The following is a 24,173-nucleotide window of genomic DNA, read 5'->3' as shown; positions in this document are numbered from 1 at the left end:
AGTGTTACAATACATATAACCAAACAGCCATACAGTTCTTTAAATTTCTGGGCTTAGAAACTATGTAATTCAGCAGTATAGCCATCACAGATGTCAACTCTGGCAACTGCTGCAGATAGCTACAGTAAAAGAGACAATGGGACTTGTCTGATCCACTGCAGATGGCATTTCACAATGGCTCAACTGTCCTACTGGCATTCTATGCCCCAGGGAGAAATGCAGCAGTAATTACTACATAATGCACAAGGAAGAATGAATTTCAGGAAGCTAATTGCTTCACCCCATCGTAACTAAATTGCAGGTCATTTTCTCACTGGCACTGCTCTTAAGTTGCTGCTCCCTCTGAAATTCCACTTTCAGGAAATACTCATTTTCAAATTATGATTATTATAGTTATTATTATCATCATCTTCGTAGAAGACTGACGGACTACTATCAAGGCCTATTTTAGTTTTCAGATAGACATGAAATAACAAAGAAGTACCAGGAGGGATGGAGGCTACAGATGAAAAACATTAAGCTATGCATCTGTTTCTATGCAGAAGACAAGCTCTTGCATCTGCATGGAGTTTTGATTAACTCAAGAGAAGTCCCACTTTTACGGCCCTGTATTTGAACGGGAAGATCATCTGCATAACAAAACATCAGAAAGAAAAAAAACCAACTCCCTTCTGGGTGGGGAAAAAAAAAAAAAGAATGACCATGAAGTCACCCAGTGTAGTTAAAGAGCTACTAATTTGAATAACTGACAACAGAACCATAATTATACTTACAGTTCACAGAACTTACATATATTTTTAAAACATGAGTCAAAGAAAAATCCATCTGCACTATAATTCCGTTTTAAATGAATCAATATTTTCAGCATCTCCTGAGCACCCTGTTGTAAATTGAACAATTACTGCAAATTAAGGAGCTCAAAAATGAGGAAGTGTTTTGATACAAATTTTCTTTTAGCTTCCCTTTTCCACTGGAGAATTTGAAAAGCTTTACATCTAACACTAATGTTAGCTGGAAGCTCAAAAATACGTAAAAGCTGTGCCCAGGACTTCTTTTTTTTAACAAGAAAGCTGCTTTCTGTCTGCCCAACTCTCACAACTAAACCCATCAATCCAATGCTTTACACATTTACAATTACAAATACTTTACACATTTATAATCATACAGCAGCCATCCTAAAATCAGCTGAGACAAAATTTTTATTCCTCCCTGACCAACAAGCCACAAGGAACAACCATTAGGCATTTACACAGATCAGAGCATTTGGGGCAACTACAGCTTACAGGAAGCTGTATAACATAAGCTTGAAATCAAAGGTTGAGAAGCCAAATTCCTGCTAAGACCAAAAATGAAAGACAATACTTGCTGCCATTTCCAAGTCACACTAAGACCTGTATCTTTACCTCCTGTAAGCAAGAACAGTTGCCCAAGTTTCAGAATATTCACCACACTGGTTCACCTGTGAGTACTTTAAACCTTCTAGCTCCAGACTATGCCAGTCTGCCAACAACTGCTACACAGCTTTGACAGTTCTGCCTCCTCTCAGTCTCACTCCCTCCAGCACCAACCTGAGATACTCTGAGTTTCATTGCTGCAAATGAGACTGGCTTGATGCAGCTGAACAAAACTTGCTGCAAGATAAATTTCACATAACTTATGTTCAGAAAAGGACTGAATGATACAGAGTTTCACTCCGGTTGAACAGTTTGATGTAATTTGACAAGGCTAAAACAACCAATTAGAACCTCCAACCCACACTCCCTGCCATGATGTTTCAGAATTATCTTGTTTCATTAGCAGCATCAACAACCTTACTATTAAAAATGTTTGAGCAAGAGTGAACTGACAGCATGACACAAACTTCCTTACACTTTAAGAGTCTCTACCACTCAGACTCTCAACCTGCATAGTATTACACCAAGCTGATCAGATAAATCAGCAACAAAGTCTAGGTGGACTGACTGATACCTTATTTCTATTGGTCACCTTTGAAGGTAACAAACAACACAAAGCTCTTGTGCCTTGCTTGGAAATATTAGCTGTAACATAGCTGAAGGATTTTATTTCTTTCATCTCAACTTACATAAAAGTATAATAACTGGGGATTCCCTTCTTCACTGGATCATTCTACTATTTTCTTCTAATATGTGCTCTGCTCCATGTACAGTTCTTCCATAGGAAGGAATCACCTGCAACACTGAATGCCCTAAACAGCACAGGAACAACAAGTAATTCTCTCACCAACTCTTATCTCCTCTTAGGTACAGAAATAAAGCTAAAGCAAAGCCAGTTGAAGCTCATTTCATACTGCTGAGTCTGCTAAAAATTCTAGAGAAAGCATCCTCAACTAGTTTGGCCCTCATTTTAACATTTACAATTCCAAGCTATGAATAAAATACATTCATTATTCTGTTCATTTCACTAAAGCAATTTATGAAAATTTCCAGAGCAATATACAGTTAGAGACAACAATAAATCACTAAGCACACAGTCCACTCGATTTTGAATTCCTCTTAAAAATAAACAAACTATGTTAGAGCTAAACAGATCATGACATTTTCTCATATAGAGCCTCTTCCTTCCAGAAAAAGGACAGTATCATCAGTATTATGCAGAAACCATCTGCAACAGCTTGTACTGGAAACTGATTAACCCTCAATATTCTCATATGTTGACTTCATCTAGAACAATAATTTATGACATTCAGTACTGATGAGGAACCACTCTGTCAGTCCCTCCTACAAATTCTTCTTCATAAATCTGACTCATGATGATTTATTGTGAAACTCCCCGATCTGTGTTCTATTGCAGCTAAGGCAGCAGTACATCCTTCAGCAACTTACTCCTCCACACGTTATTACAACCTTCCAAGATGGCTGAAGTAATTTTTGTATATATTCAGTTTCATACTTCACTGATTCCCTTTCTTCTGTATCACATAACAGAAATAAATCTTAACTCCTGCTTTTTGCTAGACATCTTAATTTAGCAGCTGATATGGCTGACTGTTCCAATATTTGTGTTACAATGCCAAGCAGCAGTGCCAAGTGAAAGCTTGCCAAAAATAACAGTTTACAAATAGGGTGGAGATCAGCATTTACACCTGCGGTTTGAGCACAGCCATTATAAAATTCTGTACAAAAGGTTAAAAATCACAGCTGGGATATGATCCATGAAGTCTGTGGAAAATATTAAGATCTTGTAAACTAAATATACATGTTAACAACACGAGAGCATATTCCCTCTATTGTTTATTATTACTCTCTTCTTACTGCATACCAGCTCTGACACTGCCCAGGTCATCTCCGGAACCACTTCTCACCTGTTACACACTGGCATCTTGCTAGAATGCACCATGAAATACCATAAACAACATTTTTCAAAGCTACCTCAATACACTTGCCAAAGAACAATCCTTGATCTGTTTTTTTTTAATAAACTCAAGGTGGACTGACAGAATTTTCCTGAATGCCATTAAAACTGAGAATGTAGCTTGTGTAAAACTTACCACGATCCAAATCCCATGGGTCTCCTGTCATAATCAGGCAAGTCTGGAGCTATCTTGCATGCTTCTATGTTCAGGTATTTAAATATATGAATTTTTCCTTTTATACATATCTTTAAAAAGTAAAAAAAAAAAAAAAAAGAAGTAAGTATATCATTCGACAATACATTTTGAAAGTACACTGCAAACATTCAAGATGCAGTTGAGAATAATAATGAGCACATTTACATCAGCCAATGTATCTTTTATTCTAATCTCACTGCATTTTAGAGGAACAGCTATGGTGGAGCATCATGGGATGCCTGTAATAGACAAATGAAAGCTGTTCTCCAAGTACATCTGGTCTGCAGGCAACTCTGTCAGCTGGATGCTGAAATTTCATCATGAAAAGAAGACATGAGCATTTACATCTACTAGAATTTATACCCTTGGCATCAGAACAGATGCATCCCACCCATGCCCAGATTTGAATGGCAGTGGCAGACTGCCAAAGCCAGCTCAAATTTATAGTCAATGAAGGCAGTAACAGCTGTCTCTGGTTTCACAAGGGAAGCAAAACCCCACTGAAACTACAAGTTTCAGCAAGTGCCCCTCTTGACTCTGATGCAGCAGCTCACAGTAGAACCTGTAACACTCAGGGGCCTGTATACCCACATTGAAAATCAAATTAGTCACTAACAATACTGCAGTTTCTAGCTCAAAGGCCAATTTAAGTACTCTGCTGCAAAGTGGACCAGCAACCTGCAGCACTGAGGCCTCAGTCAAAATTTTGAATTTGAGTGGCAGAAATCAGTCTTGCCTAACAGAGTTTCCTCTCTCCTGTGCTGGGAAGCAGAAATATTCAAGCCAACATTAGTGGAATTTTTGTAATATTCCACAGCAGAGACTATTAATACAGATAAGAGAATAAAAGGGAGTTTTCAAGCTTGCTGCTTATTTAACAATTTTAGACAACACAATTTATTTAAACATCTCTTGTTCTTAAATAACAAATATGTAATATAATCCTTCAGTTTATAACTTAGTTCTGCCCTTGGTTAGCTGAACTAGTCATCTGATTTTGTAGCCGCAGTTTACCTGTGCAGGGGGGGACTGGAGAGGGTTGTTTTCTAACATGATGGTCTGAAGATGTCTGAGGTTCCTATAACAAACTGGTATTGTTGTTATTTTATTGCAGGAGAAATCTAATCGAATCAAAGGCAACTCAGCAAGTTCTGGAGATAGAAAACAAAGATACAATTCAGAAGATTAAAAGAGTGTGAGAAAAAGCAAAAGTATAAAAAAATGTGTTTCACAAAACAATTAAGCAGCTTTTAGCTCTCAGGAGAAAAAAAGGGATTGAAAACAGAGCAGTGTTTGAAGTTTCTGCTGCTTTCTCACCTTCAGGTAAACGCACCAAATTATTTCTTCTGACATTTAGGTCTCGCAAGGATTCCAAATGGCCAATCTGTGGAGGTATTGTCTGTATTTCATTACAGCTCACATCCTACAAAGAAGAGCAAAGAATGAGTTACCACTGTCCAAGTCTCTGTTAACTCAAATATGCAGCTCTATTTAGGGACTGAAAGAAAAAGACAGCTATTTACATTACACCTTAGATCCATATACTCATTCAATCTCACTGCTGCTATGAAGCATTGTTCCCATTTTAAAGAAACGGGGAAATAAAAGCTTTAAAAGATTAAGCATTCAGCTGTAGAAATTTATTTGAAGTTCCTCCATAGTATTTCAGACAGCACAACTTGCTATATTAAAAGCTTTCTGCCAGAAACAAACATAGCAAGAACTCTTAACTTCACCAGGCTTCCTTCCTAGAATAGAGAAGACATTTAAATTGACATGGATCATTTGCTCTCCAGGGCATCCTTCCCTCACATAAAATTCTTTTAAAATTTCAGAATATTTAAAAATCTTTTCTAACACCTCTATACAAAACCAAACACAGTTAGAGACACTGTGACAGACACAGATCATCCTTAGGCCAAGAGCAGAATAGCAATAGTTGGAAAGCAAGTTCATACTCACAAGCTCTGTCAGCTGTCTGAGATGTCCAATTTCTTCAGGTATTGAAACCAACTTATTATTACTTGCTATCAAAACTTTTAGTGGTAGACTACAAAGGTGTACTGGCAATGTTGAAAGCTGGTTTCGACTTTTGGACAGAAAGAAAACAAAATAATCAGAAGTCTAATGAGAAATATTCATGCAATGAAAGACACAGAAAAAGCACACTCCATTTAGATGATCAAATCAGTTTATATGCAATTACTACAAAAGCAGCTCCATGAGACTGTTCTTCATTACTTGCTTTATCTAGCTATGTGTGAACAAACGCTGACTATCAAATATCAAGGCTGATCAGAGGCTTCTGAACTCTGTGGAGGAATGTGATGTTTTTGGGCCCATCCAGGTGCCTCTGATATCTAGCCATGCTCTGTCACAAAGGAACACATTTGGGCTGAGAGCAAAAGATTTCCTCATAGGTAGCACTGCAGGTCAGCACACATGAAATGCCACACAGAAAGTCATGAGACACTGAATATATAAAGTGTATTTCTGATTGAGCAAGGATAATAATGGTACTGCACCTACTAGAGATACAGCATTAGGAAATCCATCTCCTATTCAATTTTCACATCAACAGAAAAAAAGAAAATAAAGAAATATACTTTTGTCAAATTAGCGTGCTTATAACACCAGAAAGAAATAGCCTGAGACTTCTTTTATTAGTATCTGTGCCAATTTCTGAAAAGAAACTTTCCACATCTACTAAAAGACCCTCTACAAATGGAAGATGCTGTACACATTTAGATTTCATCAAGAGGCCAAGTTGCAGCAATTTGCCTGTAACGCTGGCAGAGAAGTCTTAATGCTTGAGAAAGATCTTCCAAAGCCGCCAGTACAGTGAAGGTAAAGGGGTATTGCATAAGCCTTACTCAGCTGCTGATAGCTGCTTTGAAAAGACTATGTAAAAGCTCTACCACCTCTTTTCAGTCTGCATGGTGATATTTCACATGGAAACTACTGGAATTTATTTATTCCTTCAAGCTGGAATTAGCTTTCTTCTTCATACTTGTCTTCTACAAGCTGCTGCTTAATCCTCATGTTCCCTGATCCACCTAAGTGGGTAAGACTGGTTCAGGTTGTTTTCATCAAATTATATACAACATAACAAGTTAGCATTACTTCTGGATGCGCCAAAATACATAAACCTAGACTACTCATGCTAGAGCAAAATTTGTAAGACAACTGTTACCTGATATTTAGAAATGTCAAAGACTGTAAGTTCAAAACAGCCTCTGGGATATATCGAATGCAGTTCTGGTACAGATTAAGAGTCTCGAGGGACACAAAGTGACAGGCCTCTGCTGGGAGCTCCGACAGTCTGTTCCGTGACAAGTCTGAAGGGAGGGAAGAAAGGAAGATTCAGTAAAGCTGCCTTAGAACTTCACTAAGTTCCTTGCCTGGCAAGGTTGTTCTAGTTAAAGAAGTTTAACCAAAACACCTACCAAATGTTTATACTTGAAGAATCAATATTTTTCCTTGGACAGTTCCAATTACCAGTGTATGGACACGAAATATCCACAAGCATTACTCTCCTTCACAAGCTGCACTGTGATAAACAATGCAGTTGCAAAGGGTTCTTTTTTCTTTAATGATCAAGGAAAGCTGCTGCTTATAAATGCCAAAGTTCTGAGTTCTGATAGAAGCATTACCCAACCTCCAGGTATGACAAAAGCTCACTACAACAGGGGCTATAATGGATATAAAGTTCAGCAGGGTGCACACAGGTAAGAAAGCATGAAAGTCATGGAGACTTCTAATCCACCAATACAAAACGTTAATGGGGAACATAACAAAACCCTTGTCTGTTCACCAATAAAAATTTTTACTAAGAAATAAATTTAAAATTACCCCCTCCTACACAAACATCAAGTGCTTCTTTCCAGCAGGTATCAGAATCAAACATGACCTCAGCTTCAACTTGTCCAAACTCGATTTTGAAAAAACAACACTTTAAATGAATGTTTCCGACACCTCTAATAGTGGGAGTTAAAACTACAAAATGACAGAAGGCAGCAAGAAGTCTGCACTGCATATTTAGAATAGTTTTATTATTTTATGACAGAAAGCAGTTAGAGATCTTTGCCCTACTTTTCTACCTTTTGTGGAAAAGAAAACATTTTTCCCTTCCCCCCCAGCCCTTTTCTTCCAGGAGTGAAGAAAAACCTGCACTTACAGACTGCTAAAGACAGGCTCTATAAACATCCTGATCTTACCCTTTGCTAATCCAGATAAAACATCAGATAAATGCATCAATGCAAAGAAAGATCATTGTGATGGATCCTGCTTCTGGCTACAGCTAAAGCATAATTTTCCTACCCCTACAGCTTGTCCCAGGTGCTTTGCACTGCCAGAGTGTGTGGGAGAAACTGATCAGAAATACCGCGGTTTTCTGATCACCTCTCCCACAAACCCTATGCCAGAACCAGGGAAAAATGTTGGTGCAGGCAGAATCCCTGTTTTGGTGGCAGAGAATATTCTTGGCATTTTAAAGCATTCACTGAACTCCAGCTTAAGTGGAAGCTGCAGATTAAGTGGACTGATCAGAAGCTGCTTAAGAACCTGTAGGTAACACAGGAGTCAATAAAGTAATGGTATGTATCCTGCAGAACACAGCATACACTTTCAAGAATTTATGCAATGGACACTTATTTTGCACTAGCCATCTCCCAGAGTGCTCTAGTGTGTCCTAAGGGCCCTTCTGCTTTACCTCCATAGTTTAATTCTAATTCACCATCTTGGGAAAACGACAGCACACTCCAGCCCTCCTCTCCAAGTTGCAGAGCTGCAGCAGATTTAAAGCAGAGTTTTACTGCTGTGCTACAGTGTGGTATCCAAAATTGTGACATTCCTAGAAGGAGCTCTCTGCCAACATTGTTGAAAATGTTAACAGGAGAAGAGAGGGTTCAATCATACTGTCCCAACATAAGTCATGTATCCTGAAACATTTCTGGCAAGTGCAGCTAATCACACTGGAATTACCTGCCATCCACACAACTTGCTAAGGTTTCACAATACAATTGTGCGTCACCATGCAAGAAAGAGAGAAGAATGCAAATTATTTCAGAGAAGACAAGAAACAAGCAAGAGTAATTTAGAAAAGATTCTTATTTCCCACATTGACTGGATGTCTAACGACCTATTTAAAGAATTATTACAACACTGTTTTATGTATAAGGTGTAAAAGTTTCTGAATTCCACAACATACAAGCATCCTTCAGCTCACAGCTTTACCCCTCCTTCACACAGCTGTGCTGGCAAAGGGAGTTTGAATTGTACCCATTTTAACAGAGAAACAGGCTTCCTAAGTAGTGAGCCCTATTTTTTGGCAGAAAAGTGGCAAAAAGTTTCTTTCTACTCTGTTTTGCAAAGGGTTTAACCACAAATTTGAGAATTCTCATTTGCTTTTTGTTTCACTTTACCTTACCAAAGAACATTTTTAAACTATTTTTTTTACCTTGTGCAGACCATAAGGCATGAATTAGTCACGAACTTCACATACTCTGAACTATGATTTAGTATTGCTATAGATATAACTCCCTGCAAAAATAACATTAGGTATGAAGAAATGAAAATACACTTTTTTTAAAACAACAAATGAGCCGAGTATGATAGAAAAGGGACACCTAAGCTGGTTAGCACCATTGAATAGGTTTTTGCAGACAGTGATTTTTAGAAGTTGGCATTCCTATTTAGCAGTAGACATTCAGTGGAAAACAGATTAAATCAGCTGCATTTTGATGCTGCAGTATAGTCTCTTAAATAATTCAAAATGGGTCTAACCAGTTGCAAATTTTGTTAAAAAGTTTAGAGCATTTTTACTCATGATGACCACAAGAATGCTGCCTTATACACAGCATCTGTGATTTCATGCACCCAAACAGGGAGCCAAGAGGGAGGGTCGGCCAGGACCACAAAAACAGGCAAGCACTAGGAAAAGAACAACTAAGCTAAAACAAGAATTGAGAATTAGATGGAAGCAACATATGACAAAATACAGTGTGAATTCTGAATCTGCAAATTCAAGAACTGCTTTTGGTTATTTGCAATTCCCTCTCTTGTCCCCCCAAACCTTCAGTAAGTATTTAAATTTCCTGAAGTCCAGAACACAGCATCCCTAAGATTGTATGACAATTTTTTTATTTTGTTCAATTTCTCTAGAATCCTCTCCCATTCCAGAAAAGTAGACCTTAAATGTGACCAGAAATAGGGCAGGGTACAGTGGTCACTGCAGGAAGCAATTCAGAAATTCCATCCTCTCTCCCATCATCTTCCTCAAAATACCTGAACCAGAGGGACAGCTATAACAAAACCAGAAGATAATAAAACCATCCCAGTGATTGGTTATTTATTCACATATTTGCTGCCCAGCAGCACAGCACTAGCTGGTGTTTTTCAAAAGAGAAAGTGGAAGTGAGGTAAAGGAAAAAACGAAGGTATTTTATTTAAAATACCCAATTAATACCCTGCCAATTAAGACTTGTTTTGGTCATATTCTTCTGCTACTGTATGCATGAACTTCAACAACCCAAAAATAGAAAGGTATTACAGTACAAATTATTGCGCAAACTAAAATTTCTGCAAGGATTTCTATTTCTCAGAGAAAATAACAGATGCTATAGCAAGGTATTATTTAAATTTTCATATTTTTTAACAAGCAAGAAGTAATTGATGTGATGCAGGTTATTTTCCTTAACATGCAGGTGCACACCCTTGCTGCTTTTCATACCTTAAACTGCAAAAAACAAATTACTAATTCCCCTCTAAAAGCACAGATACTGAATTGCACTATGAATAATCATATGAATGAAATATAGCTGTTATAAGATGAACTAGGATTAACTCATTAGTGTCCACATTTCATTGGTTAAAATCACTGTTACCAGAAATCATCTTTAAAAAAAGAGGCTCTTCTAGTTTACTAAAAATGGATGTGTTTCCTTGAAGGCAAGATCATGTGGAATTTTGGCAAAGGGGAAGCATTCTTTGAAACTAAGGTCTTTGTGAAAGATAAAAAAGCCAACAGTACAGACACAAAATGAAATCTCTGAGCAGAATCAGATCACTGACCTTTTCCATCTTAATTGGGATTCTGTGGAGAAAGCCAGCAAATCCAATGTTAAATGTGACTGGAGATACACTGTGCTTCAATTGCATCATTTGGCATTAAATGCAAACCCCTTCTGCTCAAAGAAGAATGTTCCTCTAACATCAAACATTAGCAGGGCTGCATTCACACATTTTTAACTTCAGCTGTAATATAAATTTTGTCTCCAAAGGACAATCAGTGATGCACAAAGATACACTGTGCAAGGTACGAGGCAGCCACTGCATACACTACAAAAAGAGGGAGCTGCAGCTCAATTGTTGCTGGCACTCACACCAGCTGGGTGATGGTGAATTCCAATTCACCCCGAGATGCTAATGGCATCGGCCCACTAATCCTGCTGTGATGGGAATATGGCTTCTGCTCTCATTCCAATTATCTACAACAAAAATGAAAAGCTCTAGACCCGGGCTTTGATATAAAATTTTGTTGATAAAAATCTGCCTTCTCTAATCAGAGATCTGCACGTGCTCCCCACACACTCTGAATTTTTATTTTTTTATGTTTAAACCAGCAAAGCCCAGATTTTGGCTGTCAATTCAAAACCAAATGTCTGCAACCACCACAATACCCGCTGGCAGCACTGATGAAAGAGATATTGTGACACTGTCAGCTGTGGGCGCCCACCCATGATGTAACACGGCTCCAGAATAACCCCCTTGCAGCTGAGCGATGTCAGCCAGGAACTTGCTGCAGTGATGCAACAGCCCCGGTATCTGTGAATTGATCTGAATCCCAATGGTGACACTGGTGGCTACAGACTGCCCTCAGCTAGGATGACTTCACTTGTATGGCAAGCAAATGTTCTGTTTTCCCAAAACCTATGAGATGTATTGTAGCTTGAAAGCACACTCATGGTTTTCCTTCAGTATCAGACAAATCTAAGACATATGAGCTTGCAGCTGACAGAGGAAAATATATTTTCTTATGAATAATTAAAGAAGCCAATCAATGACCAGGAGGTTGACAGCCAATATAGTGACAGAAGGCAAAAGGCAGCATGAACTGCTTTAGGAGGAGAAGGTACAGCTGTTTAAGAATACATACCAGAATCTGGAACTGTGTAAACAGCCTTTTTTTTTTTTTTTTTTACATACACAACTTAAAGACCAGAAGCAAACTCCACAGTTTCACACTGATAACAACTAAACCACCACGGCACTGAAGAATATCCTTGAATTGGGTGATGTAGGCTTGATGACATGGGAAGCAGCTCATAGGACAGTGCATTCACAGCTCCCTGAAAAGTGACTGCTCAGGTACAGACACCTCCCAGATAATGTCACTAAAACCCTCTTTTGAGGAACTTGATGCCATCTGATTGCTCAATTCTGACAGTTAGAACCAACTTGATTAGAACAACAACATTTCCAAATGGATTTGAGGCCCATTGTTATACAAACTTCAGCTCCATCTTTAGCCTGTCACTCATTCTATTAGCGAAATAAATGCATGCATATTTATCCTGGTTTTATGAATTGGTTTTTTTCACTTCTCAAACACTTCAGAACTTGATAACCTAAGAACAACAATCCCTGTGATTCTGCTGACTTTTAGGAAACATTCCCATAAAGCTCCTAAGAGAAAATTAATACATTGAAAGCATGGCCCCAGGCAGATGAGCTATTGGTATCGCACTGGCTTTTCTTGCACAAGGAAACCAGAAATCATCAGAAGAGAATACCTCTGTCATTTACTTCTGATGCCGTTGGTCCCTGTACTCAGTTACTGGGAGCGTTTTTCTTTCTAAACACTGAAAATGTTGGCATCCTTAGAGCTTCATTTCACATCTGGAGGATTTCCTGACACAGGAGCAGAGACTTTACCTCTTCCTGCCTGCTGCGATATAAGACTACCACTTCTGCCATACCCTAATTAAAACAAACCTCAATAATGTCATCTCCTGACTCACCTTCTACCTGCCAGCCCTGTCAAACTTGAACTTTTCCCAGGCATCAAGATACCCTTTGTGTAAAACTATTAAGTTAAGGCGTCATTTACTGAACCAAAACGCATTTGTTCCTTCTGTGTTTTCTCCAGGTAAACTGCCAAGAACAGCCCCACTGCCCAAGCCAGAATACCCACAGAACAGATTTAATGAAGACTGTTTTCATCAGCATTATTTCTGTAGCCCTGTAATGAAATATAGAATTTCCAGTTCCAATTTCCAGCATTACATGAAGGAAGATTAGGTTCAGACGTGATCCATCCTTGACACACTTAGCACATTTCAATTCTCAGCAGATCCATGCTTGATATGCATGATCACATTCCTACTTAGCAGCAGCACCAGCAGCATAAATTGCACTTTAATAATTTCCATGAACTAACAGTTTGTAACCAAGAATCTCCAACCTGCTGGTTTGGGTACCATGCACAGGCTGTGATTTCTGCAGTTCCAGACAACAGGGCAAAGGTTGCTGGTTTCTTCCAAATGTTGACTTGGCGATGCCACATCTGGAATGCAGAGTGACCACCAAAACTTGCTCCACCAACCTGAGAACTCATTGCATGACACGAAACACGAATGGAAGATCACACATCACACTGAAATGGGCCCTCTGGATTTCCTGCCTTGAGTGTCAAAGACAAGGTTTGTAGCTTTTAACCAAGGTTGATCAACTGTCCTTTATAAAACCTGCTTCAAATCACTGCCAAGTCATTGTCAAGTTTCACATGTGTGAATCAAGGTTTCACAGATGCTATTTCCTCTGGCTACATTTTTATTTTGGAACATTCAATACAAATAACAAAGCTTCTTGCCAAAGCTTTCAAAAAACAAGAAAACCCCTCACTTCTCTGAAGAACTCCCACAAATCCCTTGCTTGAAGCAGTTTTAATGAAGTAAGAACTATGGCAAAAGCCTTTATCTTTACTTTTCCTTCAACACCTAGATAACCAGATGAAACCTGGCTGGCTTCTTTATTTTCTAACTAAGGAGCATCTTAAGAACAGTCACACAAGGGAGATTTGCAGAATCTGGCTTCCAAGTTACTTGAACTACACTAGGGTTTTTTAGCAACTCTTCTCTGTTAAACACACCACATAAAACCAAAAAAAATTAAAGACGTATATCTCTCTTACCTTGCCTAGTGTCTGCAACATTGACCATTTGCTCTTAGGACTACAAAAAATCTATATACAAAGATCTGCAACAACTTTCATCATACTAAATAAGAAAACTCAATCATACCTGGGATCAAAGAGGAAAACAAGATTCTAAACACCACTTCCACTCCAACACCAAATCCCTTTTTTTTATCTCCACATGATTTTAATGCATATTTGCTGTAGTTCAGCTTTCTCTTTCACACATGAAGGAAAACCTCAGAGGTGCCACCATAAAAACACTGACTAAACACAAACACATATTTTACAGTCCTGCCCCTAATGTAAGCTGCTGTATGACCACTGACAAGAAAAGCACCTTTCCAAGGAAAGCATGATGTCTTGCTGGAGCAGAACCACCTGAGTACTGCAAGAAGAGGATAAACAGTCTGATGAGAGTAACAACTGGAATACAATGCCATGTCCTCTGCAAAACTATTTTCCTTTTGCAAGGAAGAATATTGTTTGTTTATTAAAAACAAACAGTGACAACTAGAGAACACTATTACATAGTTGTTCTTGTTTGGTTAATGGAGAGCAGGCAAGAATGACAAGCTCCAGTCCCTGCAAGGAACTGAAAACTCTTCATATTTCAACAACTCCAGTTGCTTTTCCTCTAGTTGGCTCCAGAGCAGAAAAATCTGTAGCCTGAATGGATCAAACTGTTAGGTCAACTATTATTTATTCATTATTCAGTGTAGACCCTGGCTTCACAGTCAGCCACTCCAACCCACGGAGCAATTCCTTACTGGCTATGTGTTACCATCCTCTCCTTTGCACCAGCACTCCCAACGTGCAGCCACACTGCCAGTTTGGTCTCATTACTGAGTATCCTGAAAAAAACCAACGCCACAAATAGTTTTCAGCCCTTCTGAGACATGATCCAGTTCCTGCTGCATTTGAGTAATCTCTAACATCAACACAAGGGAGAGGATGAGAATGTGGCTTTACAACTACTGAAGAATAAGACCAGGACTTCTGGCAGTAGCTGGGATTTGGACTAACTGGTTAATAACAAGCACGAAACTGTTTTGCTTTTTTAGTTCTTTAACTCACAAACACTTCTAATAAAACAGGTCTTTTCAAAGTAGCAAATACAGGGCTGTCATCAGGGATTTATTCTCAAATTTTGCTCATTTATGGATATGTACCTCACTACAAAGCATGGTATGTCCTTGTGTGCACACCACGGTGTTTTAAGGATGGCACACAGTGGAACAAAGCAAACACTTTGGGAGTGAGATGAAACCACTTTTCAGAGGAGCAGGGAGAGATTTTCAGTAGCTTTAAAAGGGAGGCAGCAGGAAGTCAGGTGACCTGCCAGCTGGGCCTTATGACTGGCCAGTAAACAACAGGACAGATTACAGACAGAATACAAACTGCAACTCATGTACTGCTACAGCAGAGATGATGCAAAGTGGAACTGTTTATCCATGTCTGAAAACAGGAATTAATTCTAACCCCTTCACATGGGTTTTGCAGTTAAAGAAGTTTTTACATGTGCTCTGCTTCCAACTTCCCAGAGACACCCCCCAATCTTCTATCTTCTAGCAATTTCATTGCCTTTCCTCACTAAACTTGGCACCCACACAACAGCACAATTATGCTTCTCTTTCAAACAGCTCTAAAACTTAAAGCCAAACAAACTAAACTAAGTGAAAGTTGGAGAATCAACTTTGCAAAAGATCTATCAGTGAGTAAATGAACTGGAGTCTCCAGCTCACCAAGGCTGGTTAAATGGGGGAAGCTCAGTTCCTCATTGTGCAGCTGTGTTGCAGGCCCCTCTGCTTTTTTAATGCAGAAATACAGACACAGTATTTATCTCCAAGGAAAGCAGCCTTTGGACTACACCTACAAAGTGGTGTGGCAGTATACATCCTTTCACTGATAAAACTGCTTCAAAAAGAAGGTGTTTAGGTTTGACCCAAACCTACTCCTTGCTGATTTAAAATTAAAAAAGAGAAAAAAAAGTCAAATCATAGCAGGAAACCCTCCTGTCTAGCCTTTCATACAGTGCAACAAGGACAGTTTAATGATATGTGAAAGCCTTGGAGATCCCCACCCTCTGGGATCTAACTTTACTGGTTTAAAATTATCCCCTCTCTTGGGTCCTCCCTACTGGTTCATTGCTGTAAGCTACTGATTCTGCAATGCTTGTGTGAGCATTTCCCAATTCATATCAGGCAGAAAAACCGTCAAGTTAGTTCACATGATTTTTGAAGTTGTTTAAACTACTCTTGCAAATTTTGCCTGAAGCTAAATTGGGGAGGACTTACATGAACTGTCTCTCTAGTGGATATATGAGGGCAGTGACTTCCTTTGGCAGCACAATTTCCTTAAATTAGCTGTTATCAGCACTTTGACAAATAAGTTGAAGTCTTGCCTTAACAAAGAGTTGAGAAAAGAAGAAGTAAGAAAACAACTTTTGAAAGAAAGTCTTTCATCAGGATATTCTAAGCAGATATTACTTTGAATTGAATCAGATCAAAGTCTTTATTACTTAAGCATTCCATTTTCTTGTAGCATTATGCAACCATCTTGGCTAAAAACAAAGGAGACTAAGCTCATTTTGTAAATGTCTCACTGCAACATAATCACTTAAAATCATTACATGGTTCAGATTTGCTGCTTTGATTCCCAGCACACAAAAACCAAAATTTACCTCTTCTGTATTTCTTCATCATCTATTTTTATCTAAGACATCTGCTTTTCTCAGTTCTCACACTCAGGACCATGGAGAATAAAAATAAATAAAAAAATAAATAGATATGGACATACTCCCTCCGAAAACAACAACGTCTCCCCTTCTATGGACTCTCCCAATCACGAACAATTCCTCATATTCTCAGACACCTCTTCACTTTCCCATGAACACTTCAAGACAACTGATGGCTCAAGACTTCAGTATAATCTGTCATGTCCACAGGGGCAGAACTAACCTGGCTGTCAGTTCATAACTTACAGCAACTTATTCTCAGTGATGTGGTTTGCAGTGCAGAGGGGAGCTGAGCTGCTGTGCAGAAACAGGAACAAATGTGGCAAAGGGCTGCAAAAAAGTTCAGTTGAAGAATCCTTTTGCAGGCTCAAGCTGGAATGCTGAATTTGAAAGGCAAGTCACTTAATACATATTTTTTATCTTGTTTTTAATTAAAAACTTGCTAATGTTGTTCTGCTTGTCCTCACACCATGGTAAGTTCTATTCAAAAAATAAACTTCAGTACAGGACATGGTGCAAGCTGCCACCTCCAGAGGAGGGGCTGAACCAGCAGAACAGGGAGATGTCTGCTCCCAGCAAGAGGAGAGAAGGCTCTGTGATCTATGGGGCAACTTTACATTTCCTTACTTCTACAAGTTAAAAGTACCATATTTTTCTCCTGGTCCAGAGACTGGTCAATAAGCAGTCAGAGGGCTTCAAGGTCTTCACACACATTATCATCTCCTCAAACCCATTTCTCTCTCTTTTCCAATTTACATGGAAAAACATGGGGCACTCAGTATGAACGAAAGGCAATGCACAGAAGCAGGTATAAAAAATATAAAGGACTCCTGCCAAGAAACTATGCTGCACATACAGCTCCTCAAAAAAAAGACAGGAAATCAAGAATATGATAAATATTAGTTCCTCCATTCCACGATAAAGACTTTCAGATATTAAGCTAGATACCATAGTCTGTAGTTTAAAATCCATAGCCACCTTCAGTTATTCATAAAAGGGAGGGGAAGGAAGGGTCAGATAAGCAGGACAAACCAATACCACAGGTTAATATAAAACCTAATGCAGAGAGTGTACAGTCATATGAAATGACACTGCTGACAGAAGAGTGTCAAGGACCTCCAGAAAGGATTGAGCCAGACTAGAAAAACCCTGCAAGGCAGCACAGTGCCTTCTGAATACATTTACACTGTCCAAGGTGGTCCTTCCACACCCAGCTTAGGCATCCCAGGTACATCAACTACATTGATAAATGACCCTCAACAAGCTGTTCATGGCTATCAGAGTCACACCTGAAGAGATCATGAGTGAGGAAGAATGTGTGGTGCTGCCACTTTGCTGAATTTTCTACCCTGACTTTCATCTCAATATTCAGCCATTCTAATGGCTCTGTGAGCAAACTGTAACTTGGGGAAGGACAACCTGGCATGGAATAAAAGCAGGAGGAATGTGTCAGTCAGGAGGACTGGAAACATAAAATGCAGCTAACAAAGACTGCTTATTTCTACCATTCATCTATTTATTTTACTAAAAAAGATTCAATTCATCTTAATACTGGACATAAAATTCTCCATCTACAAGCATTTTCACATATAAATATGTCAGCTAATATAACAGCTGGTATTTACCTATTGTCACATTAAGTCTGCATATTCCCCCAATCAGTTCAAAATGTATCACTATAGTCCTTTTTTTCCACAACAGTTTAAACAGAATGATAGAATAAAGTCTGCAGTAGATGGACAGACAATAAAGGAAAAAAAAATGCTAGCTGTGAATGCATTTCAAAATGTCTTAAGGGAAGAGTTAGAAACAAACCAGAGCTGAAAATTCAAAGGTCCCAAAAAGCAAAGTGAGTAATTTCACATAAAAAGGCCAATTACTTTCAGAGAAAGGCAAGCATTTCTATAAAATTTTATGCCTGTTATTACTGCATTTCTCTGACACTCTTAATAGAGTGCCTCTGTATTTATGGCACTGAGATATAGCTTCAGACTGCACAGTAAAGTCACCAAATATGTCTCATACCACTGCAGACACTGATCCGTCTTCTGCAGAATTGTGTTTTACTGAGGAGAAAAGTCAATGAAGTCCAACAGTCAAAAGTCCTATGTTCTTTTAATGGCTCCTTGAGGCCATCTCTCATGCTGACATCATCTCTAACAAAAAAAGCCTGTTACACTTCACACAACCAGTGTTTCAATTTCAAAAGGACAATTATTGCCAGAATTCTAGAAAGAGAGCTGGAGTCTTACAAGGTCATCTCTGCAGTACAAGCCATTTTAGTGTCAAGAAATAAAACAACAGGTTAGGATATGCATGGAAAATATCCCAGATCAGAGGGAACAGCCAAACGAGGAGGTAAATGGCAGCAATTGCCAAAACATATGTTTAAAATATAAAATAAATTTTGAATCTGGAAATCATAAAAGTCACCTTCAGTCAAAAACACACCATGCAGACATTACCAGGATCAAGGGCTATAGGACTGGTGGGCACCATGTCATATATCTTTGCTTCTTTAAAAAAAAAAAGCTAAGCTTGCTAAGAACTAGTAGCAAGGCTATCAAAATGATTCTTACATTCTCCAGTTAGTATCTGAGGTGAATTGTATGCATTTCTTTTCACAAAATAAAATTAACATTATGAATGCTGAAAGCAAACACATTTTATAAAACAAAATCCAAACTCATCTGACCACAAAGAAATTTATTTTTTTTCAAATCCAAACCAAACTGATTCCTCTTCAGGGAAATGCTTAAGTTGAGGTTTAACAGTAAACATTGCTCTTAAGAAGCTGTGATGAAAATTAATCTCAAACTGCTGTAGTCAATTTGAAAATTTTTGGCTAGTTGGTTCTCCTCCAACCCTCCAGCTCCTTCAGTGAAACAGTTTTCTGAAACAGTATTCTGTGACAACTTTTATCTATGCCAACTCAGTGCAAACTGATGAAAATGAAAGCTTTTTGCCTTGCTAGGAAAATTCTTGACAAACACTGAGCCACAGAAGAGAAGCTGTGCAGCCACTGCCCACACTGCACAACAACGATGAGAATGCCACTTGTAGAGATCTCCATTATTCCATCTCATAAAGACTATTTCAACTGCTGGTATTAGTAGCTCTACATGTACATAAAACGGTAATTAAAAAAGTGTTCATTTGACAGCATGTAAGAATTTCAAGTGGAAAAATCTCCCAAGTTAGAGAGAAACTGCCTCAGCCCTGCTACCACAGGGCCACAGGCAAGACACTCGAGATGTGTGAGAGCATTCACGGCTCCTCGGCAACACGACACCGCCTTCTGCCCGCTGCTCCTCAAATACTTGACTGAGTTCCAGCAGAGCAGGGTTTCATTTTCCAAGGCTGCTTCACAAAGTTTGCAGTGAGGGAGAGTGTGCAGTAAATGAACTCATCCCCCCAGCCCCTCAGATAAAGTCCCTTCAGGTACAAAAGGAATTACCCGACTGAAAAAAAAAATCAACTTTAAAAACCATCAATTTAAAGCAAAATACACTAAAAAAACCCTTGAAAATGGAGATAAAACTATTGCCAGATTGTAAGACCATGTGCAAACCTATGGATCCATCTATTATTTTTTCCTATCAAAAATTATGAGTATTGTTAAAACACACATTTGTTATTTATTCAATCTACTTACCTTTCCCAAAACCCCACTTGGATAACAGGCGGCAAATTAATAGTCAGAGACTACACAAAAATCCCAAAGAAATCTAACCCCAAACAACAGCCCAATGCAAAAATCACTCCCTGGATTTTAGTCAATAGATTTAATAGAAATAACTCAGCTTTAACAATTTCCTTAAGTCTGCACAGGGGGAAGATGAGACAGGGAAGGGCTTTGATGTAGCAAGGGTACTGGAAAACTTTAGTCTTGAAATTACAGATTTGATACTCACTGAATAGCAAAGAAGCCATTGAACCACACACAGCAAACTGGAAGGGCTGGTTATACACTGAAAATATTGGCCCTGATATGCAATATTTGAACTACATCATAAAAATGGCACAGTATTAAAAGATTCATCTAACTTCAGTATAAATATGGAGGTGATCAGAAAAAAAAAAAGAAATAAGGGTAGGAAAATGTGAGTCAAGCAGGATATTTGAAGTTATATAAAAAAAAATTATGATAAAGCACTAACAATAGTGGCAGCACAGAGTATTTCTCTTGCCCTGAAAGTAATATTGAGTTCATTACTGTAAGCACAACATGATGAAGAAAATCTATCCTGAGATCAGCAGAGGCACAGAAATGCATCTCTGCTTCTAACAGAAGTAAAATAAAACTCCCTGTCTACTACAAAGAAAGAGAAACCTGTGAAAAGTTTCACCACAAACTGTATTTGAAAATAAAACTATTTTAGTTTGTATTTCTCCTGATACTATTTAACAAACAAGAATTTTTTTATTTAAACAGCACCTACAGCCGAGGAAAAACAACTCTTGTAACTGTAACAAGAAATGCTAAGTGAAAGAGAGAGTGCTGCATTTCACTGATGCAGAGTAAGATAGCAAGAGTGGCAGGATCCTACGACAAGGTGCCATAAACTGACAAAAAAAATTTGGTAATGAAAGTTTGCCACTGGAGTCTGACATCACCTGAAAAAATTAATATCAACATTACACCCTGAATGGCTCTTCTGCACAATGTACAATTTTATTATATTATGTAATGTAGTCACACAGCTTCAAATCATCTGGCATGGAAACAAAACACAAAGGCATATGAAAAACTTGCGTTAATGAATTCACTTATATGCAGTATAAAACCTGAAATGAGATTTTAAAAAAAGTTCCCCACATAAGGTGGATGGCTTAAAATTTCTTTTTCTCTCCTCTCTTCATGGAGCACAAACTGCTTTCCAGCTTTAAAATTATAAGCTTTTGCCTGAGAAGTAAAACAATACACCAAACAAGGTCTTCTCTAAATGCCTCTGACATAAGTATGTGTCACGGTACACACAAAGGAAGGAAGCAGAATGTGCCACACAAAATAGAGAAAGTAGCACACAAAGAGTTGGGAAATGCAGTATAGAAGGATTTCTTTATGGTCCAAACCAGAATGGAAATAGAAAAGGCAAATCTAAAAAGCATACTGTAAGTATGAACACGCTTTCTTCTAAGATGATTAAAACACACACACCAGTGTTCAGCAGATTGAACTCCAGCTGAGGAAAGCAGAAGTATAAAGTGCTTCTCCAAGGGTGAAGTGGCAGCCAGCCCAGACTGGAGAACAGAAAATCTCAGGGTTATACTCAAGTCTTTTTGTTTGTTTGTTTGCTTCTGTTATCCCTAACAACTGTCAGGTACCAGACACATTTCTCTTTACTATACTGAGAAAGCCCCAGGGACAAGTACTGCAGACATTCATTAGAAGAGGAAACCCCTTCCCCAAAACAGAGAGAACAGCACCTCAGTTGAATTATCCCAGAATCTGCTCATTTTAGAAGCAATGCATGCTTCTATATATAACATTTTCAGCATGGTCAAGAATTGAAAAGAACTTTTATCATATAGCAAGGATAAAGTTGAAGTTAGTTTGGTTTTTTTTGAATCACAGTTCTGTCTGAAAATCTAATTTGAAACAATAACAGTCATTATTAAAACTGTTAAAATTCTTCTTCCATTTATATACTGCAAATCTTGGCAGCACTGGGGCAACAACTACATTATTGATGAAAATCTGTATTTTTTTGCTTTTGTTTTATGCATCCAAAGAGGAAAAACATGTTTTAAGTGAAAGGAATATGAACTGAATAGTATTTGATTTTATTTATATGCGGACAGCTACTTAAGCAGTCTGGTTTCAAACTGATAACATGTTTTTCAAATGGAATTTCCAGAGACTTATTTCTTAACCACTACAGGGCAACAGAGGGGCTTTGAACAGAACCTGCAGTGCAATAATGTTGATAAAAGAACCTACCAGATGGGTTTCTCATTTTACCGCATTTGTGAAAGCAGAGATGGCAGATGTTTAAAATATCACATCTGCATTACTCAGTTACATAATTCACAGCCAGACCATGAGCATCAGAAATGTGTGTGTGTGTGATTTCCTTCACCATGCTCAGAACACAAAGCCAGCTCTGAGCTAATCACCAATGAAGGTTTGACGACTGTTACCAACACTGAAGCTCCTGGGATTTCCACACTAACTTTTAATGGTAATTATAACAATCTTCTGACACACAGCCATCCCTGAATGATGTGACACAATTTGCACCCAGCAGAACAGAGCCATGAAATATCTAACATCTGAACATTTGCAGGAAGTTTACAGCTCCAATGGCTGACCTGCTGTTTTAGCAGAGATGGCTTCAAAGATAATTTTTTTACCTTGCTAAGCACAAATCTCCCCAGTCCTTTGCAAGCCAGCAGAATGAAAGGAAGTAGCAGATATTTTATGGCTCATAACCACATTCAGTCGTGGCCCTCTACAAAAACATTTATTCCATAGCTGAGCTTGGGACCAATGTAATGACAAGCTCCTAACTGTCCTACTATTACTGTGCTCAAGTGACTCGGTCCCTGAGAACAGCGTGACTGACACCAGCTCAAAGACCAGTGGAAGCCTTGGTCTATGACTGAACTAAAGGGTAATATATGTGATCATAAATAATAGTAATCGTGAATTAAGCACGTTCAAATTCTTACTTGGCTCGTCAGCATCCTAAAATTATTTTTCTCCTTGGCTTTAAAAGGTATTTTTCATCTTTTTATCATGCTGACAACTTGGATGAGAAGACTAGAGTTGGTGATGAGAGAGGCACTTGAGACCAGGCAAGATTAACAAGTAAAGAACAAAGTGTTAAGACATGGAAGTTGGGATAAAGGAGATGAAAAAAAATGTGGGCAGAAGAGACAGAACTGAGATAACAAACACTGCTGGGAACAAGACACGTGACATGAACACAGGGAGGAACCTGTGTAGAACATAATAACCTCCAGAACACCCAAACACAGAACCTAAGATCTGCTCAAACCATCACCTCTGCCCTCAAACATCTGAACAACTTGGAAGTGCAGCATCCCACCCTACAAACAGGTTCCAGGGAATGACAACCTCCTGCTATCTTGCTGGTTCACATAAGAGAAACGTAAAGGTTTGAACTGTCCTGATGAGCCACCCAGATGCCAGCTTTATTCCACCTAACCGTTCTAAAAAATTCAGACTGCATCTCTGACTAAAACTCAGCCTGAATTTAGAATTCAGCATAAGGAAAGCAACCTGGGAAACATGCTGATAAAAAAAAAACAAACAACTAAGTTAAAAACTTATGTAACGCTGCTAAATCAGGCACAAGGATGACAAAGTCTATCATCAGAGGTGCCCACAGAACTTTAATTGCTTGTTTCCTGTGCATATCTACTGTCCACATCTTTAATTAAAAACCACAAACCACTTTTCATTCTTCGTCAAATTTTTTCTGTTCAAATAGACCTTTTCGGACAAGATAAAATTACTGTAAGAATCAGGACTGAATCACAGTCGAAGTCTTATAAAAGAGAGTGTTGTTGAAAAACCATTAGGGAAAAAACCCAGGAAGTTACACAAAGAAAAAGGGCTGGTTAACCTGAATGCAGCGAACATTGCTTTGGAAAAACAGATTGCACACTGTCATTACCATATATTTCTTTCATAATACTAGGCA

The 24,173-nt window shown here is 38.5% G+C and overlaps 1 protein-coding gene across 17 annotated transcripts in view; it reads right to left on the bottom strand.

Annotated features, from left to right (window-relative positions):
• The window catches only part of LRCH3 (leucine rich repeats and calponin homology domain containing 3), a 62,304-nt gene that overhangs the window by 30,912 nt on the left and 7,219 nt on the right, over window positions 1-24,173 (bottom strand). For all 17 annotated transcript variants that reach the window (XM_066193408.1, XM_066193421.1, XM_066193404.1 and 14 more), the window contains exons 2-6: window positions 6,762-6,906; window positions 5,531-5,657; window positions 4,886-4,991; window positions 4,583-4,719; window positions 3,509-3,618 (exon numbers count right to left, since the gene is read on the bottom strand). In XM_066193408.1, coding sequence (XP_066049505.1) covers window positions 3,509-3,618; window positions 4,583-4,719; window positions 4,886-4,991; window positions 5,531-5,657; window positions 6,762-6,906 — 625 coding nt within the window. The remainder of the gene's footprint in view (window positions 1-3,508; window positions 3,619-4,582; window positions 4,720-4,885; window positions 4,992-5,530; window positions 5,658-6,761; window positions 6,907-24,173) is intronic.

Source organism: Chamaea fasciata, unplaced genomic scaffold (genome assembly GCF_029207755.1).
Source record: "Chamaea fasciata isolate MVZ Bird 193981 ecotype frontalis unplaced genomic scaffold, bChaFas1.0.hap1 SCAF_11, whole genome shotgun sequence".
Lineage (NCBI taxonomy): Eukaryota > Metazoa > Chordata > Aves > Passeriformes > Sylviidae > Chamaea > Chamaea fasciata.
Note: the sequence above shows the minus strand (reverse complement) of the source record. Positions and strands in the feature narration are given on the sequence as shown.